We start from the raw sequence: 25325 nt of genomic DNA on the forward strand, positions 1-25325 counted from the left end.
ATTGCAAGAATTAGATGTTTTGTTTCCAGTCAAGACTTAGAGAAACTTGTTCATGCCTTTATCACCAGCAGGGTGGACTATTGTAATGGTCTCCTCACCGGCCTTCCCAAGAAGACCATTACACAGCTGCAGCTCATACAGAACGCTGCTGCCAGGATTCTGACAAGAACCAAAAAATCTAAGCGGTCCTTACCAGTCCTCAGGTCCTTACACTGGCTTCCAGTTAAAGTACTTTTACTCGTTTATAAATCACTTAATGGCCTAGGACCTTAAATGCATTGCAGATATGCTCACTGAATATAAACCTAACAAACCACTCAGATCATTAGGATCGAGTCAGCTAGAAATACCAAGGTTTCACACAAAACAGGGGGGGTCCTCTTTTAGCTATTATGCCGCCCGCAGTTGGAACCAGCTTTCAGAAGAGATCAGATGTGCTAAAACATTAGCCACATTTAAATCTAGATTCATAACTCATCTGTCTAGCTGTGCATTTATTGAATGAGCACTGTGCTACGTCTGAACTGATTGCACTGTATTTTATATATAATCATTTTATATCTTTAACTGTTTTAAATTCATTTTAAATGATTTTTTAAATCATTTTAAGTTTTTAAATTCCTTGTTTTATTGTTGTGATTATTTTTTTCATGATTATTTTACTTCCTTTTATGTAAAGCACTTTGAATTACCATTGTGTATGAAATGTGCTATATAACTTGCCTTGCCAAATTTTGATTTTGATGGCTGCAACACACTCCAAAAAAGTTGGGAAAGTGGCGTGTTTAACACTGTGTCACATCAACCTTCCTTTTAATTACAATGTTTCATTGTATGGGAATTGAGGATACTATAATTGTTAAAGTTTTACAAGCAAAATGTTTGTCCAGTAAGACTTCAGAAGCTCAGCAGTCTGAGCTGATGAACAAATCACAGATTCTTGATTTTATTGCATTTTACAAAATGTCCCAACTTCTCTGGGATTGGGGTTGTAAAACATTTTGCATGTAAGGTGGATCACTTTACGTATTTGGCAGTTGTCAGTTATGTTTTGTGAACATTAAGAAAACTACACAAGACAAAACAGTTCCATTCTACTGATGCTTATTTGATTTAATTCTTTGTGTCAGACCTGGAGTGTGAACACTTGAACACAGGAGAAAGGAGTGAAGCCAAAGCATACAGTCCAGGGAAATATTTATTTAAAAAAATAGTCTTTTAATAAGGAAAAATAGTATACATTTTGATTGGGTTAACTATGTGCATATGTTCTTAGTCCACAATCTTAACTGAGTTGTAGCGGTCTCATTTACTGCTGCATGACCGCTGGCCTACATACACTCACCCAAGCAATATCATCTTGGTCAACCACCTTATTCTTGCAATTTCGCAAAGACTGACAGCAGAAGGTCTGGACTCAGCAGCTTTCATTGGCCAGGGGCCACCTGTCTGACCGACATGTAAAGCGTCTAATCACAGTTTATTTAGCGTCATGTTTAGGGGTGTGAACATGTCAAGTCGATGTCTCTACAATAACAAACTGGCGTGTAACCAATAAATCATTGATTCAAGAGCGTCTATTATGCCGCCCGCAGTTGGAACCAGCTTTCAGAAGAGATCAGATGTGCTAAAACATTAGCCACATTTAAATCTAGATTCATAACTCATCTGTCTAGCTGTGCATTTATTGAATGAGCACTGTGCTACGTCTGAACTGATTGCACTGTATTTTATATATAATCATTTTATATCTTTAACTGTTTTAAATTCATTTTAAATGATTTTTTAAATCATTTTAAGTTTTTAAATTCCTTGTTTTATTGTTGTGATTATTTTTTTCATGATTATTTTACTTCCTTTTATGTAAAGCACTTTGAATTACCATTATGTATGAAATGTGCTATATAAATAAACTTGCCTTGCCTTGTCTGGCTACCAGTATTGGCTGGTTGGCACATTATAGGTTTTGCCCATCCTAGAATGACTGGCAAAGATGCAAAAAACAATATTCAGACACAATTAAGACAATACTCTGATTAAGAATCTACCATGTAAACAGAGTGAATGCCTTAATCTGGCTAAAGTCATACTCGAAGTAAACACAAACCAAATTAAGACATGGAGTATTTCTATTTTAGTCTCATTATCGAAGTGCAGTATAGACATGTACACACCTTAATCACATTATTACTGTTGTGTAGGACTTTTCGCCACATTTTGCGACTGGACACACACACGGCAGTGGTCAGCCGTTTGACGACAAATAAAGGAGCATGGCTTCAACAATGCCATTGTCTGTTTGCACGTATAGCATGACAATAATTAATTGCACTTGAATATTTTGTAAAATTAAACATGAAACACCCAAAACTGTATATGGCACCATAACGAAGACGAATTGTATGTTGATACATGAAATTCTGGAGGGGACATCGGATGGCGTCGCCTGGGGACGTAATGACGTGTGCCAATAATCGATCTATGTACTATAACATGTAAAACGGGAAAATGAAAGCATATATTCTACAAGCAACTACTGTAAACACCTTTTTCATAATATTGTTTTATTCAGAATAAGGTAAATAATTAGATTACTGATGTCCATTTAAGCGTAGCCACTGACAAGACAAGACATTTGTCGCCACCTACTGGTATAACAATCTAATATGCTGAATAAGTTACAGCATAGTCTGTCTTGAACATGTACAGTAGAGTTTCCAGTTTAATCTGACCTTTTTATTAAAAAAAATCAAATTTAAAAAAAAAATAAAAAATAATAAATAAATAAAACTTGGTACCCAAGTGGCCATAGTTGAAGACACACATTAAAAATGTTTTTATAATAATAATAATAATAATTGAATGAACAATTATTTAGTGACTTGCTTTAACACAGTGGTCTCAAACTCAATTCCTGGAGGGCCACAACTTTGCAGAGTTTAGCTCCAACTAGCTCCAAATCACACCTGCTTGGAAGTTTCTAGTAATCCCGAAGACCTTGATTATCTCGATCAGATGTGTTTGATTAGAGTTGTAGCTAAACTGTGCAGAGCTGTGGCCCTCCAGGAATTGAGTTTGAGACCAATGCTTTAACAGTTAAATTATTACTGATCTAACCAATGGGACCACACAGAAATTGCACAATGGTCTAACTGGAATCCGTGTATCTGCATCTGAGGTATGAGGTGCATGAATTCAAAATAAAACACACATGGGTCTGTGTGGGAGCATCTCTATGCAGTTCTAAGGAAACATTACGTCAACAGGGCAAAGGTACGGTGGCCAAGAGAGCTCAATGCGCTGCAACTTCAGAAAACACATGCAAATAGAAAAAGCACCAGCAAATTAAGAAAACATCTTCATCAGTTTGACAGCACATGTGCTTCAAATACTCGCAACACAATCAAATACAAAAACACGCTGCAAATGCTCACAACACAACCAAATAAAGAAACATGCTGCAAATGCTCAGAACACAAACAAATAAAGAAACGCGCTGCAAATACTCACAACACAACTAAATACAGAAACGCAAGTACAGACCACAACGGGAGGGACCCCAACAATGCCAAAATTACCCCAACAAAAACTAAAATTAACCATGTTTTTTTTTTGTTTATATTGATTAACATTTGTATAACCACAGTTGTACAAATACCATGGTTAAACTATGGTTAGTGTAGTAAATCCATGGTTAATTTGTGGTTACCATGGTTTAACTATAGTAACCATTTTTTGTTTTATTTATGTTTTACATAATAAATGTATTTATTAATTAATTAATTTAAGTTAGCCAGCTTACATGCTTTCACAGTTACAGTAATTGTGTATTTCGTCATCTTATTTAGGCTAATAATTTAAAAAAATTTAATTAAAATAAAAAAGAAGAAGCAGCAAAGAAATCGTATGATCAGGATGTTAAAATAAACAAAAATCTCACCTTTCAGAGCACTTTTGCATTTGCAGTGCATGTGTTGTCAATTTGATGAAGATGTTTTCTTAATTTGCCAGTGTTTTTTCTATTTGCATGTGTTTTTTCATTTGCAGCGCATTGAGCTCTTTCGGCTACCGTACAAAGGCACATTCAAAGCCCAACTGCGTCAAGGTACATATAAAATTGCACTCAGGGCAAGTATGTAGGAAATTTCCAAAGCACTGAACATACCTTGAAGAAAAGTAAACTATGTGGCAAAAATGTATAAGAACTGTGAATCTGCTCAGAACTTTTTTCAGCAAATTGTTTGTCAAGGTGTTCAAGTTTCTGGTGCCTGGAAATTTCTAGTATGCCTAGTAAGACCTTGATTAGCTTGTTCAGGGGTGTTTAATTAGGGTTGGAGCTAAACTCTGCAGGACTGAGTTTGGACATCCCTGGTCTAGGTGTACAGAGCCTTAGTAAAAGAGTCATGAAAAGGAACACAGCAAAAGCTCACAGGAACTATAGAAGTTACAGCTCCCCTTACGAAAAAGAAGTTTATTCAAGTGTGCTATTAGTATACTTCTTTTAAACTAAAAATAGGAAAGTAATACTACTTTTTGGTAAGGGTCTCCATAAAAGATTGAAGAACATGTTCTTGAGACAACAAGAACATAAACAATTAATAACTCTGTAGTCTTGTAAGTCTTGTATATAAGAGCTCAAATCACATCTCAGGTGGAATTTTCCCAAAGGAATGAGAGTGACTAAATAATTTCCATGGTCCAATTAGGTCAAATGTGGATGCTTAAAGGAATAGCTTACCCACAACTGAAAATTTGCTGAGAATTAAGCACCCTCTGGCCATCTTCATTGGAACAGATTTTAAGAAATTTACTATTACATCACTTCAGCAATAGCTCATCTGCAGTGAATGGGTGCTGAGAATGAGAGTCCAAATAGCTGATAAAACCATTACAGTAATCCACATGACTCCAGTGAAGTAAAGAACTGTGTTAGTAATAAATTGATCATTAAGACGTTGAACGACATTGAGACAATAAACTCGTTTCTTGGCATAAGCAATAGTTAAAAATTAAAATGCCTTAATGACGGATTTGCTTCTTACAAACATGCAGCTTTTTCACGTTACTTGATGGACTGGAGTCATGCAGATTACTTGTTGATTGTTGTGATGTTTTTTATCAGCTGTTTGGGCTTTCTGACGGCACCCATTCACTGCACAGGATCCATTGGCAAGCAAGTGATGTAATGCTAAATTTCTCCAAATCTGTTCTGATGAAGAAAAAAACTCTCTCTATATATACCTATATCTTTGATGTAGATTAGTAAATTTTCGTTTTTGTGCAAACTATTTCTTTAAATGTAAATATCACAAATAGCATCATTGCGGTGAAGCATGGTAGCTTAATGTTGCAGGAATCGTACTCAGGGACAGGAACCTCTGACAGACTACCTTCATTTATTTGATGGGCTTCTGAACAGACTGTTAAGTTGCACATTATTTCAGTGAAGCACTTCTCGGCTTGGTTTCCCTTCATTTCCTTCCCAGGTAAAATCTTCATTCACTCTTGTCTCACTTTCAGATGTATGGACGCTATACACAGGAGTTGGGGGCCTATGCCAAAGAAGAGGCAGCTCGTCTGCGTGAGGATGGAGCGCTGCGGAGGACCGCCAGTGTGCGCGGCCAGGCTCCAGAACTGCTGGAGTATGAGAAGGACCCGTGTGCCAAGTGTCAAGGTGGGTGTGTTGCATACATACGTGTGCGCCAACTGTTTGCTGGCTGGTCTGCTAGCGTCATAGCTTGCTATTTACAGCAGTGGCTACATAGCAAAGCTAGGAAAGCAGAGCAAATCCACAAGGATGAACGGCAGCAGGGATCGAAAGAGGAAAAGGGTCGCAAAGGGCAGGAGGCAGAAGAGTTAGTGAGAACATGTTGGAATTGGGGATTAGGTGAGACTGATGCTGGAGATGAGTGGGAGGGATTTGACTCTAGATCTGAGCTTTACTCGGGCTGAGTAAGGCTGATGCATCAACAGTCTTGTGCAGGCCCACAAGGAATCAGTTGCAGTAGAACTTCGCATAAAGATTCAAGCTTTTCCTGCAGGATTGGAACAGTTGTACTTTCATCTCTATCTAACACAGTGCTTCTCAAGCTTTTGGAGTTCAAAGCCCCCCTTTGTCCAAGACAATATTCAGAGGCCATCCAATCTAAGCTGATATATACCTCTAGTACTTCTGTAAACAAAGTTTTAATAATTCTTTATAATAATTCTTTATAATTAGTGGGGTTTTTAGCATTTCAATGAAGATTGTGTTAATAGAATTTAAGAAATTTTAAAACTTATTAGGGTTGTGCTAATAGACGATAGAATCGTGTATCGACAATAGTCAGAGATATCGCCTGTGACTGATGCCTTTGACGAAAGCAAGATGATGATGATGATTATTATTATTATTATTATGATTCTTCTTCTTATTATTATTATTATTATTATCATCATCAGACTAGTAATACTATCTAATTAATATTATTTGTTCTATCATATTTCTTTTTCCACGTTTTTACAGTGTTGCACGTTATAACCAATCACACATGATTCTGTTGACTTTATGAATGCAATGGCCAATCAGAGGCATTCAGATGAGTCATCGCTGAAACACGAGTTTAGCTGTTCATTGCATGCACGTGCTGACTGAATTCTGCTCTCTCGCGAATTCTCTCATCATAAACAACAAAGTGCAGATGTACATGCAATGTAAGTATAAGAGATTTATTCATCATACAGTGTAGATAGCTTCACTGATTATAACGGGAGTGTTTTTTAAAGTGCATAATACTCTTGCTAGAATGAAGTCAGTGATGTTTTTTGGTAATGTAAATGTTCTTTGCTCGTTTTCTGTAGCTGTTGTTTGAATAACTGAGGGAACTGTAAGCATTATATTTAGTAACTTACAATGTTTTTATTAAATTGTTATCATGTTAAATACAAATTCAGTCATATTAAAAACATTAGGCTGCTTTTGGCCTTTTGCTAGAGTTGGTTCACTCTCCGGCAATGAAACTAAGTAAATAAATAAATTAGCATGATAATATTGTGTATCGGCGATCTCACAGGCTGACGATAGGACGATATGACAGTTGAGCATACCGGCCAACACTATTGGGGACCCCTTGGAAGTTTGCAAAGGCCCCCTAGTGGGCCCCGGACCTCACTGATCTAGCACATCCCAGCATCACTGGTCACCAGTATATTTTGTGTTTTGGATGCTGATGTTAGTACGAGAATTATTCAATTAAATTCTGAATGTCAACTTAAATACTTTTTAAAATCAGCATGAAATGGAAGTTATTTCGTATTTCTGAGTGAAACAGCTTCTTAAATGAGAAAGAGTTGGGAATTGATTGGATCGTTGTTGTTAATGAATGCATTCTCATGTGAGTCACAGCCAGGGAGAGGAAGGATTATTGTCTCGCACACGTCATCAGAGAAGAGATGTCATTGCTCAGAGGTCGGGGAAGTTATTTTGATTCAAAATTAGAAGGATACATGAATAAAAATATAATGACCTGTACCAATAAATTATTTATAAAAAATAAACACTGCAAAATTCCAATATTTTGCAATATTTTATTTATTTTTTTTTATTTTTTTTTGGTGACTTTAAAGAAAACATAAATGACAAAAATAATGATAGTACTTATGTTTTGTCAATGTACCCAGACAGCGATCAAGCAGCCGTTGCTATGGTAACCCCCCTCAGATGGCACGACTTCTGTTTGTGCTCTGATTAATCTAACTTTTGTGGTTGATGAAACCCTACCTGAAAACAATTTTTTCCTCTGTATGTAAAAGTTGTACATAGTTTTGAGTCCTTAGGGGATTTTGAATAAGGGGAGACAGACTCCACAAAGGGCACCAACACCATACAGGGCTGTACGTTAACTTTTTTTTCACATAGCACTGGTGCTACAGAGGTTGAAAGTTTTGTAGCACAGGCCAAAAAGTTGTAGCACAAGTATAAAACGTCTGAACTATCCCTTTAATGACAGGTGGCAGCATATTTAGTAGCTACGGTCCCTTTAAGAGCTTCACGCGTTTCTCTCTCGACTGTTTACTTTCATTTTAGACATAACCAACTGTGTTTATATGTAAACCTTGTGTGTTTTTGACAGTATTAGACGACTTAGTCCAATAATCAGGCGCTTTTTGGCAGGCTCTCAGTGGCGCTTCTTGAGTACGCGCTCAGAAATAGTGCATGCAGAACAGCACGTGAATTAAATGTTTAACCGGTATTGCTTTAAAGTAGATAGAAATAATGTAGTTTTGTGACTGCGCATAAGTGCAGTGTCCCGTGAGAGTAACTACCGCTGAGCTAACACTGATGTGAATGCATGTGGTGTTGTACATTATATTGAGACGGAGGGAGGCGCCAGAACAGCCGCCGATAGAATGTGCGCTGTAGCAGATACAACGCTATTTCTTCAAAAGCAGATCGTGGAGACATTCAAACATTGTCATATCGCACACCCCTAACTACCAAGTATAATCAATCTCACACACACAAACAAGCACAACGAAATCACTTCACACTATTAAGCGGCTGTGTTATGAACATGTAAAATTGTATCGCACCCGTGCTACCGTGGTAAATTTATTCATCGCACAGACCAGTTGTTTTTGTAGCACGTGCGACATATATGTCGCACTGTACAGCCCTGCCATAGTTCAAACACTGACTGCTGTTCTGACAAGGGTTGTTGACTAACTTAACCAGCAAGACTTTCTTGGTCAACCAGCATCACCATAATACAACATGCTGGCCAACCAGCTTTGTTAGCACTTAACCAGCATAAAGCATAGCTTTTATCATATTTAAATCCATTTCACGTATTTTCAACAAGGTTCATCTGGGTCTGCTCATATACTGTATTTGAGGCAGTTCAGTGAGACAGGATATGGTCATGTCTGACGCTTGCAGATGTGGCGTTTTACCTCCTGGTTTCTAGATTGCCCTCTACTGGTGATTAATTGTCACTGGTTTGTGTAGCTGTGTAGTCGTTGTTTATCAATCTGTCACGCACATTCCACAGGTGTGTCATCACCTGAATCTTAAAGGCATCTTCATGGTCTTCACATTTATGGTGGAGACATTTTCCCCAATCATTTTTCAAGCATTGACGCTGAGCGTTTGCTGTTGTCTAGCCTGTAAACAACAACTTGCAGCATTTATCAGCCTGTTCAATTCCCTCCGCACCTCTGTGCAGTGCTCGCCATTCACCAGCAGGGAGCATAATCAGTCTGCGCTGTTTAGGGGTGATAGATGAGACACATAGACGTGCAGTGTATCTGTAATGAGCCACTGTGTCTTTGTGTGTGCCTGTGCATCTGTGTCTAGAAGTACGTCACCGTTCACCAAAGGATGTGTTATATGGACCGTTACATTTGAGTTTAGAGATAAAAACTATTCGCGAAGCAGTGATTTATTTTTTTCATTTAATGGTACGTTAAGATGATTGGCTGAAAAAAGAGAGCTTTGGACAAAAGCAGTGGCCATTCATATTGGAACTCTGTGATAAATTCCCTGAACTATTAAAAAACAAAGTTGAGTTCTCATTAAATAAGCAACAGTGTCTCGCAGTCCAATGTTTTTAGTGCTAATGAGGTATCTCATTGGTTTCTTGTAATATAAATAGACTGCTCTTTTGGCCTTGTGTAATCTCCAAAGACACACAGCATCTGTCTCAATATCATCCTTCCCGCCTCCCTGTTGAGTGTGAAAAGCATGAGAAATCTATCAGCACAGTGTGCAGCGCAGGTCTTCTGATCCTCCTTGACTGAGTTTGAGGGGTTTGGAGGCTTGTCAGCTCACTACCTACACACCGGTCTACAGAGCTGGCGTCATATGTCTGTTTCTTTCTCTCTGTGTCTCTGTCTCATTTCTATTTTATTCCTTCATCCAACTGTAATTCTGTTCCAAAACCAAGCGAGCTGCCACGCTGCACACTGCCTACATAGGTGGCGACCTACTAAGGCATCCTAACCTTCATGAAACCTCATAAGTGACTGATTTGGAGCGCTCTGCATATGCAGCAACACATACAAGGGGCTCTGCACTGGATTTTCGTCTCTAATAGCTTGCCGTTAGCTTGTTAAGCTAACTGCGTGGTGCTCTAATAACTATATATAACTATATTATCAATACCTTTAAGTACTGAGGAAAGTAGATATAACCTACATTGTTTGAGTTTGCTGTTGGCTTGTTGCTATTGATCAAATTATGCACTAATTAAAGGTATAGTTCACCCAAAAATTTAAATTCTGTCATTAATCACTCACCCTCATTTTGTTCCAAACCCATTAGACCTTCGTTCATCTTCAGAACACAAATTAAGATATTTTTGATGAAATCCGAGAGCTTTCTGGCCCTGCATAGACAGCAATGCAACCGACATGTTCAAGGCCCAGAAAGGTAGTAAGAACATTGTTAAAATCGTCCATGTGACATCAGTGGTTCAACCGTAATTTTATCAGGATACAAAAATACTTTTTGTGCGCAAAAAAGCAACAACTTTATTCAACAATTTCTTCTCTTCCCAGTCCGTCTTCGATGCACGTTCACGACAGTACCATGCATAGCCACTGATCCCGTGACACATGTCTCCGTTCATTTTAACCTATAAGAAATGGACTTTACGACTTTATCCTTATTTTTATAGTTAATCTGAGGCAGTTTTTGGCGTTCTTTTAATTGCAAATGTCAAGAGTGCATTATTGTAATACGAGAGGGAACCAGCACGAATCTCTCGGCTTGCAGAAGGCTTGCTCTCCCATATATATAGTGATCAAGGCTCTGTGCTCGCTCAGATATTAGGCTACGTGTGCGCCCTCAAATTCTGTCCTGTGTACGCGCGAATAAGTGCTTATTGTAAACATGTATTTAATAAAAATTTTATTTAGTGAAGCGCAACCCTCATAGAAAGAATTTGTGTATTACTCGGTTGGTAATGTATTTGCAGTCTGTGCGTTTCACTTCGCAAGATACATTTTGTGTAGTGAATTCATCAAATGCACAAAAATTCATCTTTGCACACAAAAAGTATTTTTGTAGCTTCCTAAAATTACGGTTGAACAACTGATGTCAAATGGACTATTTTAACGATGTTATTGAATGTGTCAGTTGCGTTGCAGGGTCATAAAGCTCTCGGATTTCATCACAAATATCTTAATTTGTGTTCCGAAGATGAAGGTCTTGCAGGTTTGGAACGACATGAGGGTGAGTAATTAATGACAGAATTTTCATTTTAGGGTGAACTATCCTTTTAAAATTCATAGAAGCACACTGAAATATTGGGTATGATAATACATTTTATTCACACTAAACAATTTTTTCAGTACTTTTAAGTATTGTGCAAAGGATTTTTTCACAGTGTGCTTTGGGATTGCCTTTGCTGTGAAGGATATGTGTGATGTGTTGGCCATAAGAGAGTATCTTGGCAGGCAGCATAATTAAGAGGTCTACCTTTTGGTCGAGAGCATGCTTATGATGTTTTTTAAATGTGGCCTTTGTAGGCAGCTCATTAGCTTTTGAGATGAAGTCAGTGTTGTTTTGTCAGCTTCTTATAAAATAATTTAATAAATTCACGTATAAATATAGGCAGTCGCGGTTTGTGCTTTCTGGGCCTGTTTCCAGAATACAACAACATATTTGAGGTTATTAGCGCTTGACCTACACAGTACAATAGAGTGTAACCGACCACTAATAGCAGTTGTCAGATTTCTCCACCTACAGTCTGAGCTGCACTATATAAAATTTCCATTTTCCTCCAGTGTTTCTGCCTGCTCCAGTTTCTTCTTTACCCCAGTGATGTGTAATTGCAAAAGAGAAATGTATTGATTGATTTAGATGGTCAGTTTTTAATAAAACAGGTAGGATTTTTTTATCAGATGGCCTGGTTAGATTTTTAATTACCCTGACAACATTTTCACTGGCATCAGCACAAAAACAAATGTATGTAGTGATACATTTTTATATGTTCTAGAAATAATCTAGATATTTGTCATTGAATGTAGGCTCTGTTTACAAATAGATCTGCATTTTTATGACAACTTCATGGCAAAGTGACACATTTATAAACACACTTTTGCTTAACAATAATGGCATGCAGTACAAAACATGGTTAGCTATATTTTATTTGGATAGTCCACTTTAGACATTCTACAGTTAACAGTCTACTAACGACTAATGCTCAAATGACTGGTAGTTGACATGTAGGCTAGTTCCAAAGTTACTTATAGTTAGTAGAAATTGGAGTATCAAAATAAAAAGTTATCCAAAACATTAGGGATCTCTAATTTTGCTCTGTAATAAACCAGATTATTGAAATCAAACAGTGTGCCTTGATCAACTTATTTTGATTAAGCATATTTTGTGCATTTGTCAAAACAAGTTGCATGGTTAGCTATATTTTATTTGGATAGTCCACTTTAGACATTCTACAGTTAACAGTCTACTAACGACTAATGCTCAAATGACTGGTAGTTGACATGTAGGCTAGTTCCAAAGTTACTTATAGTTAGTAGAAATTGGAGTATCAAAATAAAAAGTTATCCAAAACATTAGGGATCTCTAATTTTGCTCTGTAATAAACCAGATTATTGAAATCAAACAGTGTGCCTTGATCAACTTATTTTGATTAAGCATATTTTGTGCATTTGTCAAAACAAGTTGCATGCTTTTTCGTATGAGATCTGGCATCATATATGCCCATAAGCAAACAGAGCATATAAGCACATATCTCCCTCTCTCCCTTGTATAATTAGACTTTATTTGTGAATTTTAAGATGACAGAGGGGGGTAGATTTGCGACAAGCTGTCAGCATCCTGCTGTTTGTTCTCTATGCAACTTTAGAGCGAAGTCCTACCACTATAGCCGACTTAATCTGTCTATTTCAGTACTAATTGTTTTGGATCTGTGGATAAAAACAGAGAACTGGCAGCGGTCCACCAGCTCGCCCTCATGGGAAACTGTGAGGCTCAATGTAGAAAATGCCGCATAAGTTGTCATATCAGGCAGAAAGGGGGCCGATACTATTGCCTCTCACCGAACCTCCTACACCTTTCTACTCGCTCTGGGGATATAAATAGATCTTGGATATATAATACATTGCTATATTATGCATGCATGCCACATAAGGATGTCACTTCCAGTGCTGGCCTGTGACTCACTTGTCAAAGACACTAAATTCTGTGTGGGGAAGCATGGGCTCTGCATATTTTTTACGGTTATTCCTCAAACTCCAATTAAGTGTCAAAATATGCCGCATCTCAGCACTTCTCTCTGGCGCGGTTTGGAGATAAGCACTGCAGGTTTGCGCGTCCAAAATGCATCCTGAGTTGCAGTAAATTTGGTTCGGCTTATTGCTTTCTTGGTTGTGGATTGTTACAGGGTTTATTTTGAGAGCAAAGACATCTGTTGTGCCACTTCAGTGGGCAAATCTGCCCATGTGCCAACTCCCGCACAGAGGAGCCAGGCAAAGGGCCGCTGAGCGGGTGCTGAAGCTGGCGGGGCAGCGTCTCTGTCACATACTCAGAGGTGTCCCTTCACCTGCCGTGACCCTTCCCTTTCCGCTGTCTTCAGATGCGTCTTATCTTCACACACACAAGCCATTTCCTGTCTGGGTCTCCGCAACCCTGTCCACCTATGCAACAGCGCAATTGTTCACACTCTGTTTTCTCATGAGTCTGGAAACATGGGATTCCAGGGGAAAACGAGCTCTTTTATGAGCAATTGTTCACTTCATTAAAGCATACTGTGCACCTACTGCTGGGTTCGGGTAATTGCTCTGTGTTGTTCATTTCCTATTCATATAGCCTGTATCTATGAACACAGACTGACCTACAAAGAAGAGGGAAATGGTGGATGTTTTAGGTGCTTAATGGATTAGATCACTCAAAAATGAAAATGATGACTACATTCACTCACCCCCAGGTCATTAAAAACCAATGAAACCAAAGAAATGGATCATGAATGTAGAAATTTGAAGAATTTTGCTGGTTGCTCTTGGCATGCAATCGCGATTAATCACATCCAAAATAAGTTTTTGTTTACATAATATATGTATGTGTGCTGTGTATATTTATTATGTATATATAAATACACATGCATGTATATTTAAAAAAAAATGTATGTTTATATATTAAATATATTTATTTATAAATAAATTATATGAATATAAATATAGACATGTAAATACATGTAAATAATACAGAACATTGATAATAATAAGAAATGTTTTTAGAGCACCAAATCAACATGTTAGAATGATTTCTGAAGGAAAATCATGTAACACTGAAAATTCAGCTTTGCCATCACAGGAATAAGTTAAATTTTAAAATATATTCAAATAGAAAACAGTTATTTTAAATTGTAAATAAATAGATTTTCATGCTGCTTTTGCATATTTTTAAGCTTCAGAGCATTGGTGCTTATTACTCAGAACTGTTTGGGCAGGAGCAAACAGCATATTATTATAATTCAGTTTGCGTTCATCAAAAAAAAAAAAGAAAGTAATACAGGTTTGCAATGACATTAGGGTGAGTAAATGATGACAGAATTGTCATGTTTTTGGTGAATTATTTCTACAATGTCTGTCTGCAGTCTGTACGTCACGGTGTAAGAAGTTCTTGATTTCCCGTGTGGGTGAAGACTGGATCTTTCTCATCCTCCTGGGGCTTCTCATGGCATTGGTCAGCTGGGCCATGGACTACACTATTGCCTTCTGCCAGCAAGGTGAGAGAGAGAAAAGAATGAAAAGAATGAAAAGAAAGAAAAGTACAATGTTCTGCTTGACAGGGTTCCATGAAAGTACAGATGGTGTCATTTAATCAGTCAAGTATTGTTTTTTTTTTTCAGTGGGATATCGTCATCATGTGTATTCTGGGATGGGAGGTACATTAATGCCTGAACGAATTGGTGCCAACTCACTGACCTCTTTTTACAAAAGAATCAGTTTATTTACAAGGACTGGGGTGTGGCAGTTCAGTCAATTAACAAAAAGGCACAGAATTGTCTTAGTACATATCAAGGGCAGTTTTTTTAGCGTTGCAGCATTAAGCGACATCAAGTGCTTTCCACATATAAAAACACCTCAGAAATGTACAAAAATGACAAATAGTACTTTTAGATATGTTAAGACAGATATGTTAAATGATGTACAGTCACATGAAATGAAGACTCCAGTCATATCAATGGCCCAAAAAATGGTATTTTATTTTACACAGGGCCTGAGTCCACACCATGGTCTTGCAATGTCGCGTGGAATGTACATGAATAGTCTATAGCTGTGTACCAAATGACCATACATTATCCAATTTTACTATGTACTATATTCATACCATCTAGTGTATGAATTTTAGACAGTTGAGTGCATGTTGAGTACATTAAGTACATTTTTTTTGGTTCATTAAGTGCACCATCTGGGTATATGAAGTGTGCTTTTTCCTTTTGCAATTTTCAATATGAACACACTACTCACACCATTTATACTACAAATGGCATAGAATAGCGCATAAGTACACAGATTGGAACACATCTTATTCCTCTATAGAGATGTAATTATATGGTGTGTGTGTCGTGTCTGCAGCACAGAAGTGGATGTATGGTGGTCTGCACAGTAACATGTTGCTGCAGTACCTGGCCTGGGTCACTTACCCAGTGGTTCTCATCACCTTCTCCGCCGGCTTCACACAGATACTGGCGCCACAGGCAGTGGGTGAGATATGCACACACACTCACCCATGCTCACGTAATCAATTTAAGCCAAATGGCCTTTACGTGTTCTCAGATCTCTTTGTAACCCCCTTCGTCTTTTCTTCCTCTAGGCTCTGGGATCCCAGAGATGAAGACCATTCTCCGAGGTGTGGTGCTGAAAGAGTACCTCACTTTCAAAACCTTCGTCGCCAAAGTGATTGGCTTAACTTGTGCCCTTGGAAGTGGCATGCCTCTAGGCAAAGAGGTGCATGAGAGGGGATATCTGATCCTAGATAAGCATTCTAATGCTAAAGTACTTCAAGCCTTCGCCCTGTGATCACATCTGTTATTTCTATCTCCTCTTGCGTCCTCTAGGGACCATTTGTTCATGTTGCCAGTCTGTGTGCTGCTCTGTTGAGCAAATTCATGGCCTTGTTTGGAGGAATCTACATGGTGAGATGCTTTCTACTAATGCTGTCTTTTGTCAGTAACTTTCTGACATTTCATACTTTGGTAACACTTTATAATACCTTCCACTAACAAACATTATTATAATATGCGCTACAGAACATTCTTTACAATCAAATAATCAGAAATGGCTTATACAGTGGCTACATTAAGAATTTGCACCCTTTTGGGCACTTAAAATTGTATGAATCTCATTGCATTAGATAACAAATGTGAACATGCTCTAACATTTTGCTCTTTTGTACACACGGCACAAGTTTGAATCTATCTGATATGTTCAGACTCTTCTTGAAAAGAAAAAATTAATTAAAACAACAATCGTTGGGGAACCATCTACTAATAATATTTGACTGTACGTTAACTATTGATCAATTAAACATCATATAACATTTGTTAAATGCATCTTAATGAAATGGCCTATAAATAATGACCTATTAATGAGAGATATTACAAAGCGTTACCAATGACTTGTGTTTGTATCATCACTTTACATGTCACTGCACTTGGAATGTCATGGCCTTGTTCTTCCAGTCTCATCTGCGTGTATCATACAAACAAGCAGCTGAGGGATCTCTAGGGCTTTTGGTTAGTCTGTGATTAGTCGGAGTACATAAGGTATCAGTTCTCAAGGGAATTGCAAGCGCAGTGAATGGAGCCGTTTGTAAATCATGCTAAAATGAGTCAAACGGCCTTCGTGTGATACCATATCAACCCTCTGGACTTGCCCACAAAGTAACCTAAGAAATCACAGCACGCTGGGGAATGGATCAATAACATGTTGTTAGAGCAGAGTGAATCTGACAGAAAATCGGAGACCATAAACATTATGGCACATTTTAACTGTTTCACTGTAATTGAATGCACTTTAATTAGGCAAATGTCAATGGCATGTTTACACAGTCAGTCAGGCAGTGGGGTCCGGGGGAAAACGGGCCGTGCTGATAATTATTTGTCTGACAGACACCTCATACCTGTGGGTGTTACTTTGATATTGGGATATGAATGAGCACCAATTAGTGCCAGGGTAAAAGAAAAATACTCTAGTAGCAAAATGGAGGGGATTATGGAAGCCTGTTTCTGCCACTGAATAAAAAATAAAAAAGGTAATAGTGAGATTTTTTTCTCACAATTGTGAGCTTACATCACACAATTCTGACTTTTTTTCTCACAATTGTGTGATGTAAACTAACAATTGCGATATAAAGTCAGAATTGCGGGATATAAAGTCGTAATTCTGAAATAAAGTCAGAATTATTTTTTTAACCATTACCCTAACCCTCTCAGAACTGGACATTATTAATCACAATTACAAGTTTATATCTCACAATTCTGAAAAAAAAGTCAGAATAGCTAGATATAAACTCACAATTGCGAGAAAAAAGGCAGAATTGTGAATATATCCTGCTATTCTGACTTTATAACTCGTAATTGTGAGTTTGTATCACGTAATTCCGAGGTAAAAAAGTCAGAACTGCTAGATGTAAACTCACAATTACGAGAAAAGCAGTCAGAATTGTGAGATAAAAACTCACTATTACCTTTTTTATTTTTTATTCAGTGGCAGAAATGGGCTTCCATAGGGAATAATGTTGCCATATAGAGGGAAAATTCCCTATGACATCAGAATAATTTATAGGGGTGATTGCGGTTTATCAATAAGATTTAATACACGACTGAATGATTAGAACGATAATTTTTAATTAAATTATTTATTTTTTGTAGATACAGACTTGAAACCACAGCAGTGTAAGTACTTAAAGTATTGATAGGTTTTGAAAGAACAGAGTGCAGATACTCACATGTATGTGTGTTATTTTGATTTACTGCTGAAGGAAGAGCCCTTTGAGGGAAACAAGGTAAGATGCAGGTATTATTATGTTTGGGTGTGTCCATGTGATCAGATTGATTGAAAGTGTTATAATGAACGAAAAAAAGCTAATTTAATTTTTTTTAAATCTCCATTTGTGATTCTGTCGCCTCTGGCTTGCTTAGTTGGGGACACTTCATTTCCAGCGATACCGTTGACTTGATTGCAAAGATACTATTTAAACTGAGCTGGATGTTGACATCACTGAATTCAATGATGAACTGTCTTTAACTGAAAAATTTGTGTTTACTATTGTCATTTTGCATTATTGACACACTCTTTTCCTAATTAATGCTGTTCAGTTGCTTTGACACAATCTGTATTGTTAAAAGCGCTATATAAATAAAGGTGACTTGACTTGACTTGACTTAAATTTAGCGATCAACTATGCATATTATAAACTTAACATTTAACGTACAACATTTTTTTTCTATTAAATGATTTTGTCTTTGTTACTCTTAGTTATAAAGTATGGTAGCACATAATTTTTGAATGATTGTCTTCATGTGTTGGTCTGCATCCATATTGCATGTTTCCTCTCACTTGTAAAGTATGCTTGCAGTTGTTTCTTCTAGTTCTTTCAAAGCAGTTCTTTCTGCGTTTCCGCTCACATATTTTTAAATCTTCATTGAGGTTCCAAATAATGTCTCATTGGCTTAGATATAACACCTAGAAGCATATATTCTTATGCACACATGCAAAGTATGTTACAGCTGTTATTTCTATGAAATTAAGTTGTCTTTGCTATTCTGTTCTGTTACTAATAAATTATTTTTTTCTCAAGTTTGCCATTTTTCCATTGTAATTTAGAGTCTTACTGGACTTCATCCTCCCTGGCCGTAGCAAACCGTTCACAAAGATAGCACATAGTGAATGAAAGAGTAGTGTTTGTCCATTTTTTAATTGTGTTCATAGCAATACCTTGTTCCGCATGTCGTTGCCATGTATCTGTCAGTGTAATTACCCTGTTCCACTCTTAGCTGCCTGTAAAATGCCACGACGACAGTCGTTTGAAACAGGATTTGCATGTATTGGGTTTTCTTGTTAATCTGACAGAACGAGCTGAGAAACACAGAGATGCTGTCAGCCGCCTGTGCAGTGGGGGTGGGCTGTTGCTTTGCAGCCCCTATTGGAGGTAAGTCCAGACATTGTGATCATAGCTGGCCACTGGAGATAACGCCATATCACATTTACGACAGTAACGTTTCCCTGTATACTTCCAGCTTTGAGCAGAGTCGTTTGTCATATGATCTGCTGTGTTGTGGCAGGAGTGCTGTTTAGTATTGAGGTCACATCTACATTCTTTGCTGTGAGGAACTACTGGAGAGGATTCTTCGCTGCAACCTTCAGTGCTTTTATCTTCAGGGTGCTGGCGGTGTGGAATAAGGATGAGGGTGAGAGAGAAATCCGTCATGATAGCTAGCACAGTCAGATGATTCATTCTTCATAAATTTCTGTCATTCTCTCTTCGCCATATTGCAGAGACAATCACGGCTCTCTTTAAAACGCGCTTTCGTCTGGACTTTCCCTTTGACCTACAAGAGCTTCCAGCTTTTGCTGTGCTCGGGTTTGTGTTTCACCTTTGCCATCTTTCTCCTAAACACAAATTTGATTTACATCATTTAAATGATGGTAGTCAAAAGACAGATTTCCTGCAAACTGATATCCTTGTCTAAGAACATTTGTGTTAAAGGGGTCAGATGATGCGATTTCAATTTTTCCTTTCTCTTTGGAGTGTTACAAGCTCTTGGTGCATAAACCAAGTACGTTTTTTATATTTAAAGAATTTGCCACCGATGATTCAAACGCAAATTTTGGGCAGTGTAGAGTAGGGCTTGTTGTTTGTCATTTCTCTGATCACAAATGCAGACATGGTTTTATGTTTACGCGGCGCGATGCAACGCAATGCGTAAAAAGACAGTATAAGTCATTATAATCCATAATTATGTTCCCACTGGATGCAACGAATGCCTCGTTTATAATGGGTTTTCATGTTTTTGAATCATCGCTCCGGCCTGACAGGGCATCATCACAATATGGTGAGGGGCGTAACATTTCCGTCACACGCTTGAGGTATTCGGCCAATCACAACGCACTGGATAGCTGGCCAATCACAGCACACCTCGCTTTTCAGAACGATGAGCTTTGTAAAAATCGACACGTTTCAGAAAGGCGGGGCATAGAGGAGAAACAATAATGTACAGTATGTGGAAAATAATGTTTTTTGAACCTTAAACCGCATAAACACATTTCATTACACCAAATACACAAAATAATGTTCTTTTTAGCAACATCATATGACCCCTTTAAAAATGTCTAAGCTCTTTAGAACTGTTTATTTGCAAAGCTTAAACTTCTTGTTCTTGTGTTCTGGTTGACAGGCCAGGTTCACATGTCTAGTCTGTAAATCCAACTAGTTAGTTATTTTTAGTTCTTAGCAGTAAAATAGAAATGTGCAGTGATCATAGTTATACAGTACCTCTTGTCATGTTTTATGAGATTGACGTTTCAGTTCTTCTGTTGTTAATGTTTTTTTAGGATTGCCAGTGGTTTTGGAGGGGCATTGTATGTCTACCTGAACAGGATCATAGTGGAGTCTATGAGAAAACAGAAAACCATCAACAAGTTTTTGCTAAAAAAGTGAGTTTTTTACAGCTTCTCTTACATTAACAATAATTCTTATCAATTCTTATAATTCAATAATCTTGTTGTACAATGTATTTTGTTTAGGTACTAGCACAGCATAAAATTTCATTTCATTGTTAAGAATGTTACAAAACATTATCACTAAATAATAATTCAACTTTTATTTGTATTTTTTAAATAAATAAATAAATAAATAAAATGATTATTATATTATATTATATTATATTATATTATAGTAACAAATGTATTTTTTAATATATAAAAAGCAATTATTCTTTCTCATGTTTGGCTTCCCATAGAAGACTAGTGTATCCAGCAGTGGTCACTCTTCTTGTCTCTACACTCACCTTTCCTCCAGGGTTTGGACAGTTTATGGCAGGCCAGGTCTGATGATTGAGATTTACTGTGTGTCTCATTGAAATGTTCAGATTTCCTCTCTATATCTTTTTTCTTTCAACACAACCAGAATTTTACAGTCTTTCAAGTGTGCTTCATTTTGTTCCAGATCAGTAATTATGCATTAAATAACAAACTGCGCTGCCTCCTCATTTAGCTGACTCAACATGAGTCACTAGTGGCACTGTTTGACAACCAAACCTGGTACAAGCAAGGTGTTTCTGAGGAGTTTGTGTACTCAAGTCACGTACCTCAGGCCTGGAAGCACCCACAAGTCAGTGTGTTCGTCACACTCCTCCTCTTCATTGTCATGAAGGTGTGTCTCACCATATTATGTAAAATATAAAGGAAAATAAAAAGGAATAATTCAACCAAAAATTTAAATTTGCTGAAAATATACTCACCTGCAGGCCATTCAAGATGTAGATTAGTTTGTTTCTTCATCAGAACAGATTTGGAGAAATTTAGCATTCCTGCACTTGCTGACCAATGGATCTTCTGGAGTGAATGGGTGCCATCAGAATAAGAGTCTAAACAGCTGATAAAAACAGCACAATAATCCTAAAGTAATCCACATGACTGCAGTCCATCAATTAACATTTTGTAAAGTCAAAAGCTGCTGGTTTGTAATACATAAATCCATCATTGAGATGTTTTAACTTTAAACTGTTGCTTCTGGCCAAAATAAAGGTCTATAAGTCAATATATTGCTTCCTCCGGCGAACAAGTCCATCCCCTGTTGTTCTCTCAAATAAAAATCCACCAACATATTTCTTCAGAACTGTTTTTACTTGTAAACGGTGCTTGATCTGTGCATATTTATGCTTTATACCTTTTCACTGGAGAAATATTATGTATCCCTAATTGTATAATGTTATGGATAGAATACTTGTATTTTAGCCAGAAGCAATGGTTTGAAGTTAAAAACATGTTAATGATAGATTTGTTTATTATAAACGCACAGGATTTTGACTTCACAAGATGGCAATTGATGGACTGGAGTGGTGTGGATTACTTGTGGCAACTGTTTGGACTCTTATACTGACGGCACCCATTCAGGATCCACTGGTGAGCAAGTGATGTAAATTTCTCTAAATCTGTTCTGATGAAGAAACAAACTTATCTACATCTTGGATAACCTGAGGGAAAGTACATTTTCAGTAAATTTTTATTTTTGGGTGATTTCTTTAATAGCACTTTTAAACACTGGGCAATATGTGACAATATGTGACCCTGGACCACAAAGCCAGTCATAAAAGGGTACATTTTTTGAAGTAAGCAAAAATATTATTTTTGTATATTATTATATAATTATTTTTAATAAATAAGCTTTCCATTGATGGAAAGTCAGCAGCGGAAGTCGTCATAGTTGGGTTAACTTGAAGATCAGTGAATGGGAGAGTACCACAAATATATTTTTTGCATTCCCATTTGCTCAAATAGCAAAAGAAAAACTACACGATAGTGTTTTCATGACTTTCAAAAAAAGGAAAAAAATTGAGAGACTGATAACGGCAGTCAGAAGAGAGAACGTTTAAAACAGTATTGTTTTTATGCTTAAACCCTTTTTCGTCTTTGACCCCAAAAAAATCAAAATATAAAAAACTTTCGAGGATTTATGATGCTGATGACTGTTAAACGCGTCATCACAGTCTTGTGAAAAGGGTCCATACATTTAAAACAAAAAAATCAAAATATAAAAAACTTTCGAGGATTTATGATGCTGATGACTGTTAAACGCATCATCACAGTCTTGTGAAAAGGGTCCATTGTGTATGTTGAATTGTGTTGATATATTAAAAACCAGCAGTTTTGCTTAATCACAGCCGTCCGGATTTTCAGTGCAGCATCGCGATTGCGACTGTGATATTGCTTAATTATTAAAAATATCTTTGTCCAAGTGTGTGACCTTGTGGCTTCTATGCCACTAATGTTTTCCTCAGTTCTGGATGTCAGCTGTGGCCACAACAATGCCTGTGCCTTGCGGGGCCTTCATGCCGGTTTTCCTCATTGGTATGTGATTATAGTGTGCGTGTGTCGTTTTTGAAAGTCAACACTGTGGGATATGCTTTTTTGGTTTCCATTTCAATTCACTATTGAATGAGCGAGCAGTTGCACTTTATTTTACAGTACGTGTACTTGCATGTATTTACGGTGTACTTGCAGTGTACTTACCTAAGAAAGTACTGGTAATATAAGGTAACTACATGGGGTAGGGTTAGGTTTAGGGTTAGTATCTAGTTATTACCTAGTTATAGTAATTACTTTAATAAGTACACAGTATGTACATGAGGAACGGGACTGTAAAATAAAGTGCTACCGAGCGAGCACTTTTGAACATTATTTTGTTCTTGTGTTCATACCAGCCATTATACTTTAGTTTGTTCTTAATGGTTGTTTTCCTTTTCCCGCAATCATGTTCTCCATTTCCATCCCTCATCACTGTCTGACTCACTAAAGCCTGTGTGTAAACGTGTCAAAATCACTGGAGTCAATGTTTGTGACTTCACGTAAGTATTCGTCAAGCAGGTGTTGGTGGGTTTTTTTTTTTTCAAAATTGGTGTTTTTGCCACCTCCAGAATGTCATCGAATCTACGTTGTGAATTCTGTGTGTTGTACAGGAGCTGCGTTCGGTCGACTGGTCGGTGAGAGCATGGCCGCTGTCTTCCCCGAAGGGATACACGCCGACAACACTGTATATCCCATAGTTCCCGGCGGATACGCAGTTGTAGGTGAGAGCGTCGATTGTGCATGCCTTCTCGCGTATGTCCATTTGTTTTCTTTCAAAAGCCATCAGTTTCAGCCCGTCGTGGCTATATCTTACTCACACACGTAATTGAACCTGCAGGGTGTTGTATGCAAGAGTCATACATTTTTCATTAACCCACACAGACCAACAGCCAAATTAGATCTTGCCTGTGGAAATGGCTTCAGCGGTAGCGCTGCATTGTGCAGCGGAGCAGAAAGCTTGTCAGGAGCACAATAGGAAATCAGATGGCTTGTGGCGGGGTGACTGCTACTGTAATTTGATGCGGGATGAAATGGTGATTCCCACAGGGGCGGCGGCTCTTTCTGGCGCAGTCACTCACACCGTGTCCACCGCCGTCATTGTGTTCGAGCTGACCGGTCAAATCTCGCACATCCTGCCCGTGATGATCGCTGTGATTTTGGCCAATGCCGTGGCTCAGAGTCTGCAGCCTTCCCTCTATGATTCCATCATCCGGATCCAGAAACTTCCCTACCTGCCAGAGCTGGGCTGGGGACAGGAGTGAGGGCTGTTACGTAACTTCCCCAAATTATCACTCTCATATCATTCCCCTGGCTTTTTGAATGCTTACTCCCATCTCTCTCTCTCTTTTTTACCTGTAGGAAATATAATATCCGTGTGGAGGACATAATGGTGAGAGACGTGCGGTATATCACTCTCTCCTCCTCTTACCGGGATCTGCAGGAAGCTCTCATAACAGGCCAGCTTAAAACCCTGGCCTTGGTGGAGTCCAAAGGTGAGACATATAAAATATCTGTTTAAAGGTATATTTTGCACAACAAAATCAGTTGTTCTGCACATGTTCTTCATACCACTATCTAGGGCTGTGCAAAAAATCAAATGCGATTTTCATGCACATCTCGTCAGTAAAGGCGCTCCTGTGATTAGTAGTAAATCTCCAGCGCGTGCGTTCAGATGGAGTGGCATTTACTACACAGAGCTGTAGTTCACTGGCAAGCTACACAAAATCATGTTCAAAATCGCAGGCGATTCGCAGTTCTCTTACATTAGGAATTTTAAAGGGGTCCTATTATGCTTTTTCACTTTTTCAACTTTAGTTAGTCTGTAATGTTACTGTTTGAGCATAAAAAAGATATGCAAAGTTACAAAGTTCAAAGTCCACTTCAAAAGGAGATATTTTATTTAACAGAAATCACTTTTCAAAAACTACAACGAACGACTCGTTGGGACTACAACGCATATTTTCCGAGATTTGAGATATCACAAATATCGACGAATGGGACGAGACCTAGTTGAGCTGCACTAGAGAAGGCAATGAGTGTTATCACTATGTCGGAGACACGCTAGCTTTCTCAAGACAGACGAACTTAGAGTGTTTACAATCATCCGGGTTTAAATCGCGCTCAAATTGATTTGATATTGACGCAATATTTACACTGAAGCTCGCAGGCGGCTATGGTAAGGGGCATGACATTTCCCGACCAGGCGCCGAGTGCTGCCAATCACAACACACACTGGCCCAGCTAACCAA

At 37.9% G+C, this 25325-nt stretch overlaps 1 protein-coding gene and 1 long non-coding RNA gene across 2 annotated transcripts in view; one reads left to right on the top strand and one right to left on the bottom strand.

Moving 5' to 3' along the window:
• Positions 1-8031, bottom strand: part of LOC107700556 (uncharacterized) — a 22078-nt gene extending 14047 nt beyond the window's left edge. Inside the window, exon 1 of the long non-coding RNA XR_001635556.1 lies at positions 7964-8031. This is a non-coding gene — a long non-coding RNA (uncharacterized LOC107700556). The remainder of the gene's footprint in view (positions 1-7963) is intronic.
• Positions 1-25325, top strand: part of clcn2a (chloride channel, voltage-sensitive 2a) — a 58081-nt gene that overhangs the window by 17303 nt on the left and 15453 nt on the right. The window contains exons 2-17 of the mRNA XM_016502257.1: positions 5521-5674; positions 14598-14729; positions 15583-15711; positions 15821-15954; positions 16065-16142; positions 17990-18013; positions 19081-19159; positions 19293-19418; positions 19507-19591; positions 20563-20664; positions 20970-21054; positions 21224-21382; positions 23010-23079; positions 23688-23798; positions 24124-24334; positions 24436-24569. Of these exons, the coding sequence (XP_016357743.1) occupies positions 5521-5674; positions 14598-14729; positions 15583-15711; positions 15821-15954; positions 16065-16142; positions 17990-18013; positions 19081-19159; positions 19293-19418; positions 19507-19591; positions 20563-20664; positions 20970-21054; positions 21224-21382; positions 23010-23079; positions 23688-23798; positions 24124-24334; positions 24436-24569 (1813 nt within the window). The remainder of the gene's footprint in view (positions 1-5520; positions 5675-14597; positions 14730-15582; positions 15712-15820; positions 15955-16064; positions 16143-17989; positions 18014-19080; positions 19160-19292; positions 19419-19506; positions 19592-20562; positions 20665-20969; positions 21055-21223; positions 21383-23009; positions 23080-23687; positions 23799-24123; positions 24335-24435; positions 24570-25325) is intronic.

The sequence above is a fragment of the Sinocyclocheilus anshuiensis genome, unplaced genomic scaffold, assembly GCF_001515605.1.
Source record: "Sinocyclocheilus anshuiensis isolate Anshui unplaced genomic scaffold, SAMN03320099.WGS_v1.1 scaffold718, whole genome shotgun sequence".
NCBI classification, from domain to species: Eukaryota; Metazoa; Chordata; class Actinopteri; order Cypriniformes; family Cyprinidae; genus Sinocyclocheilus; species Sinocyclocheilus anshuiensis.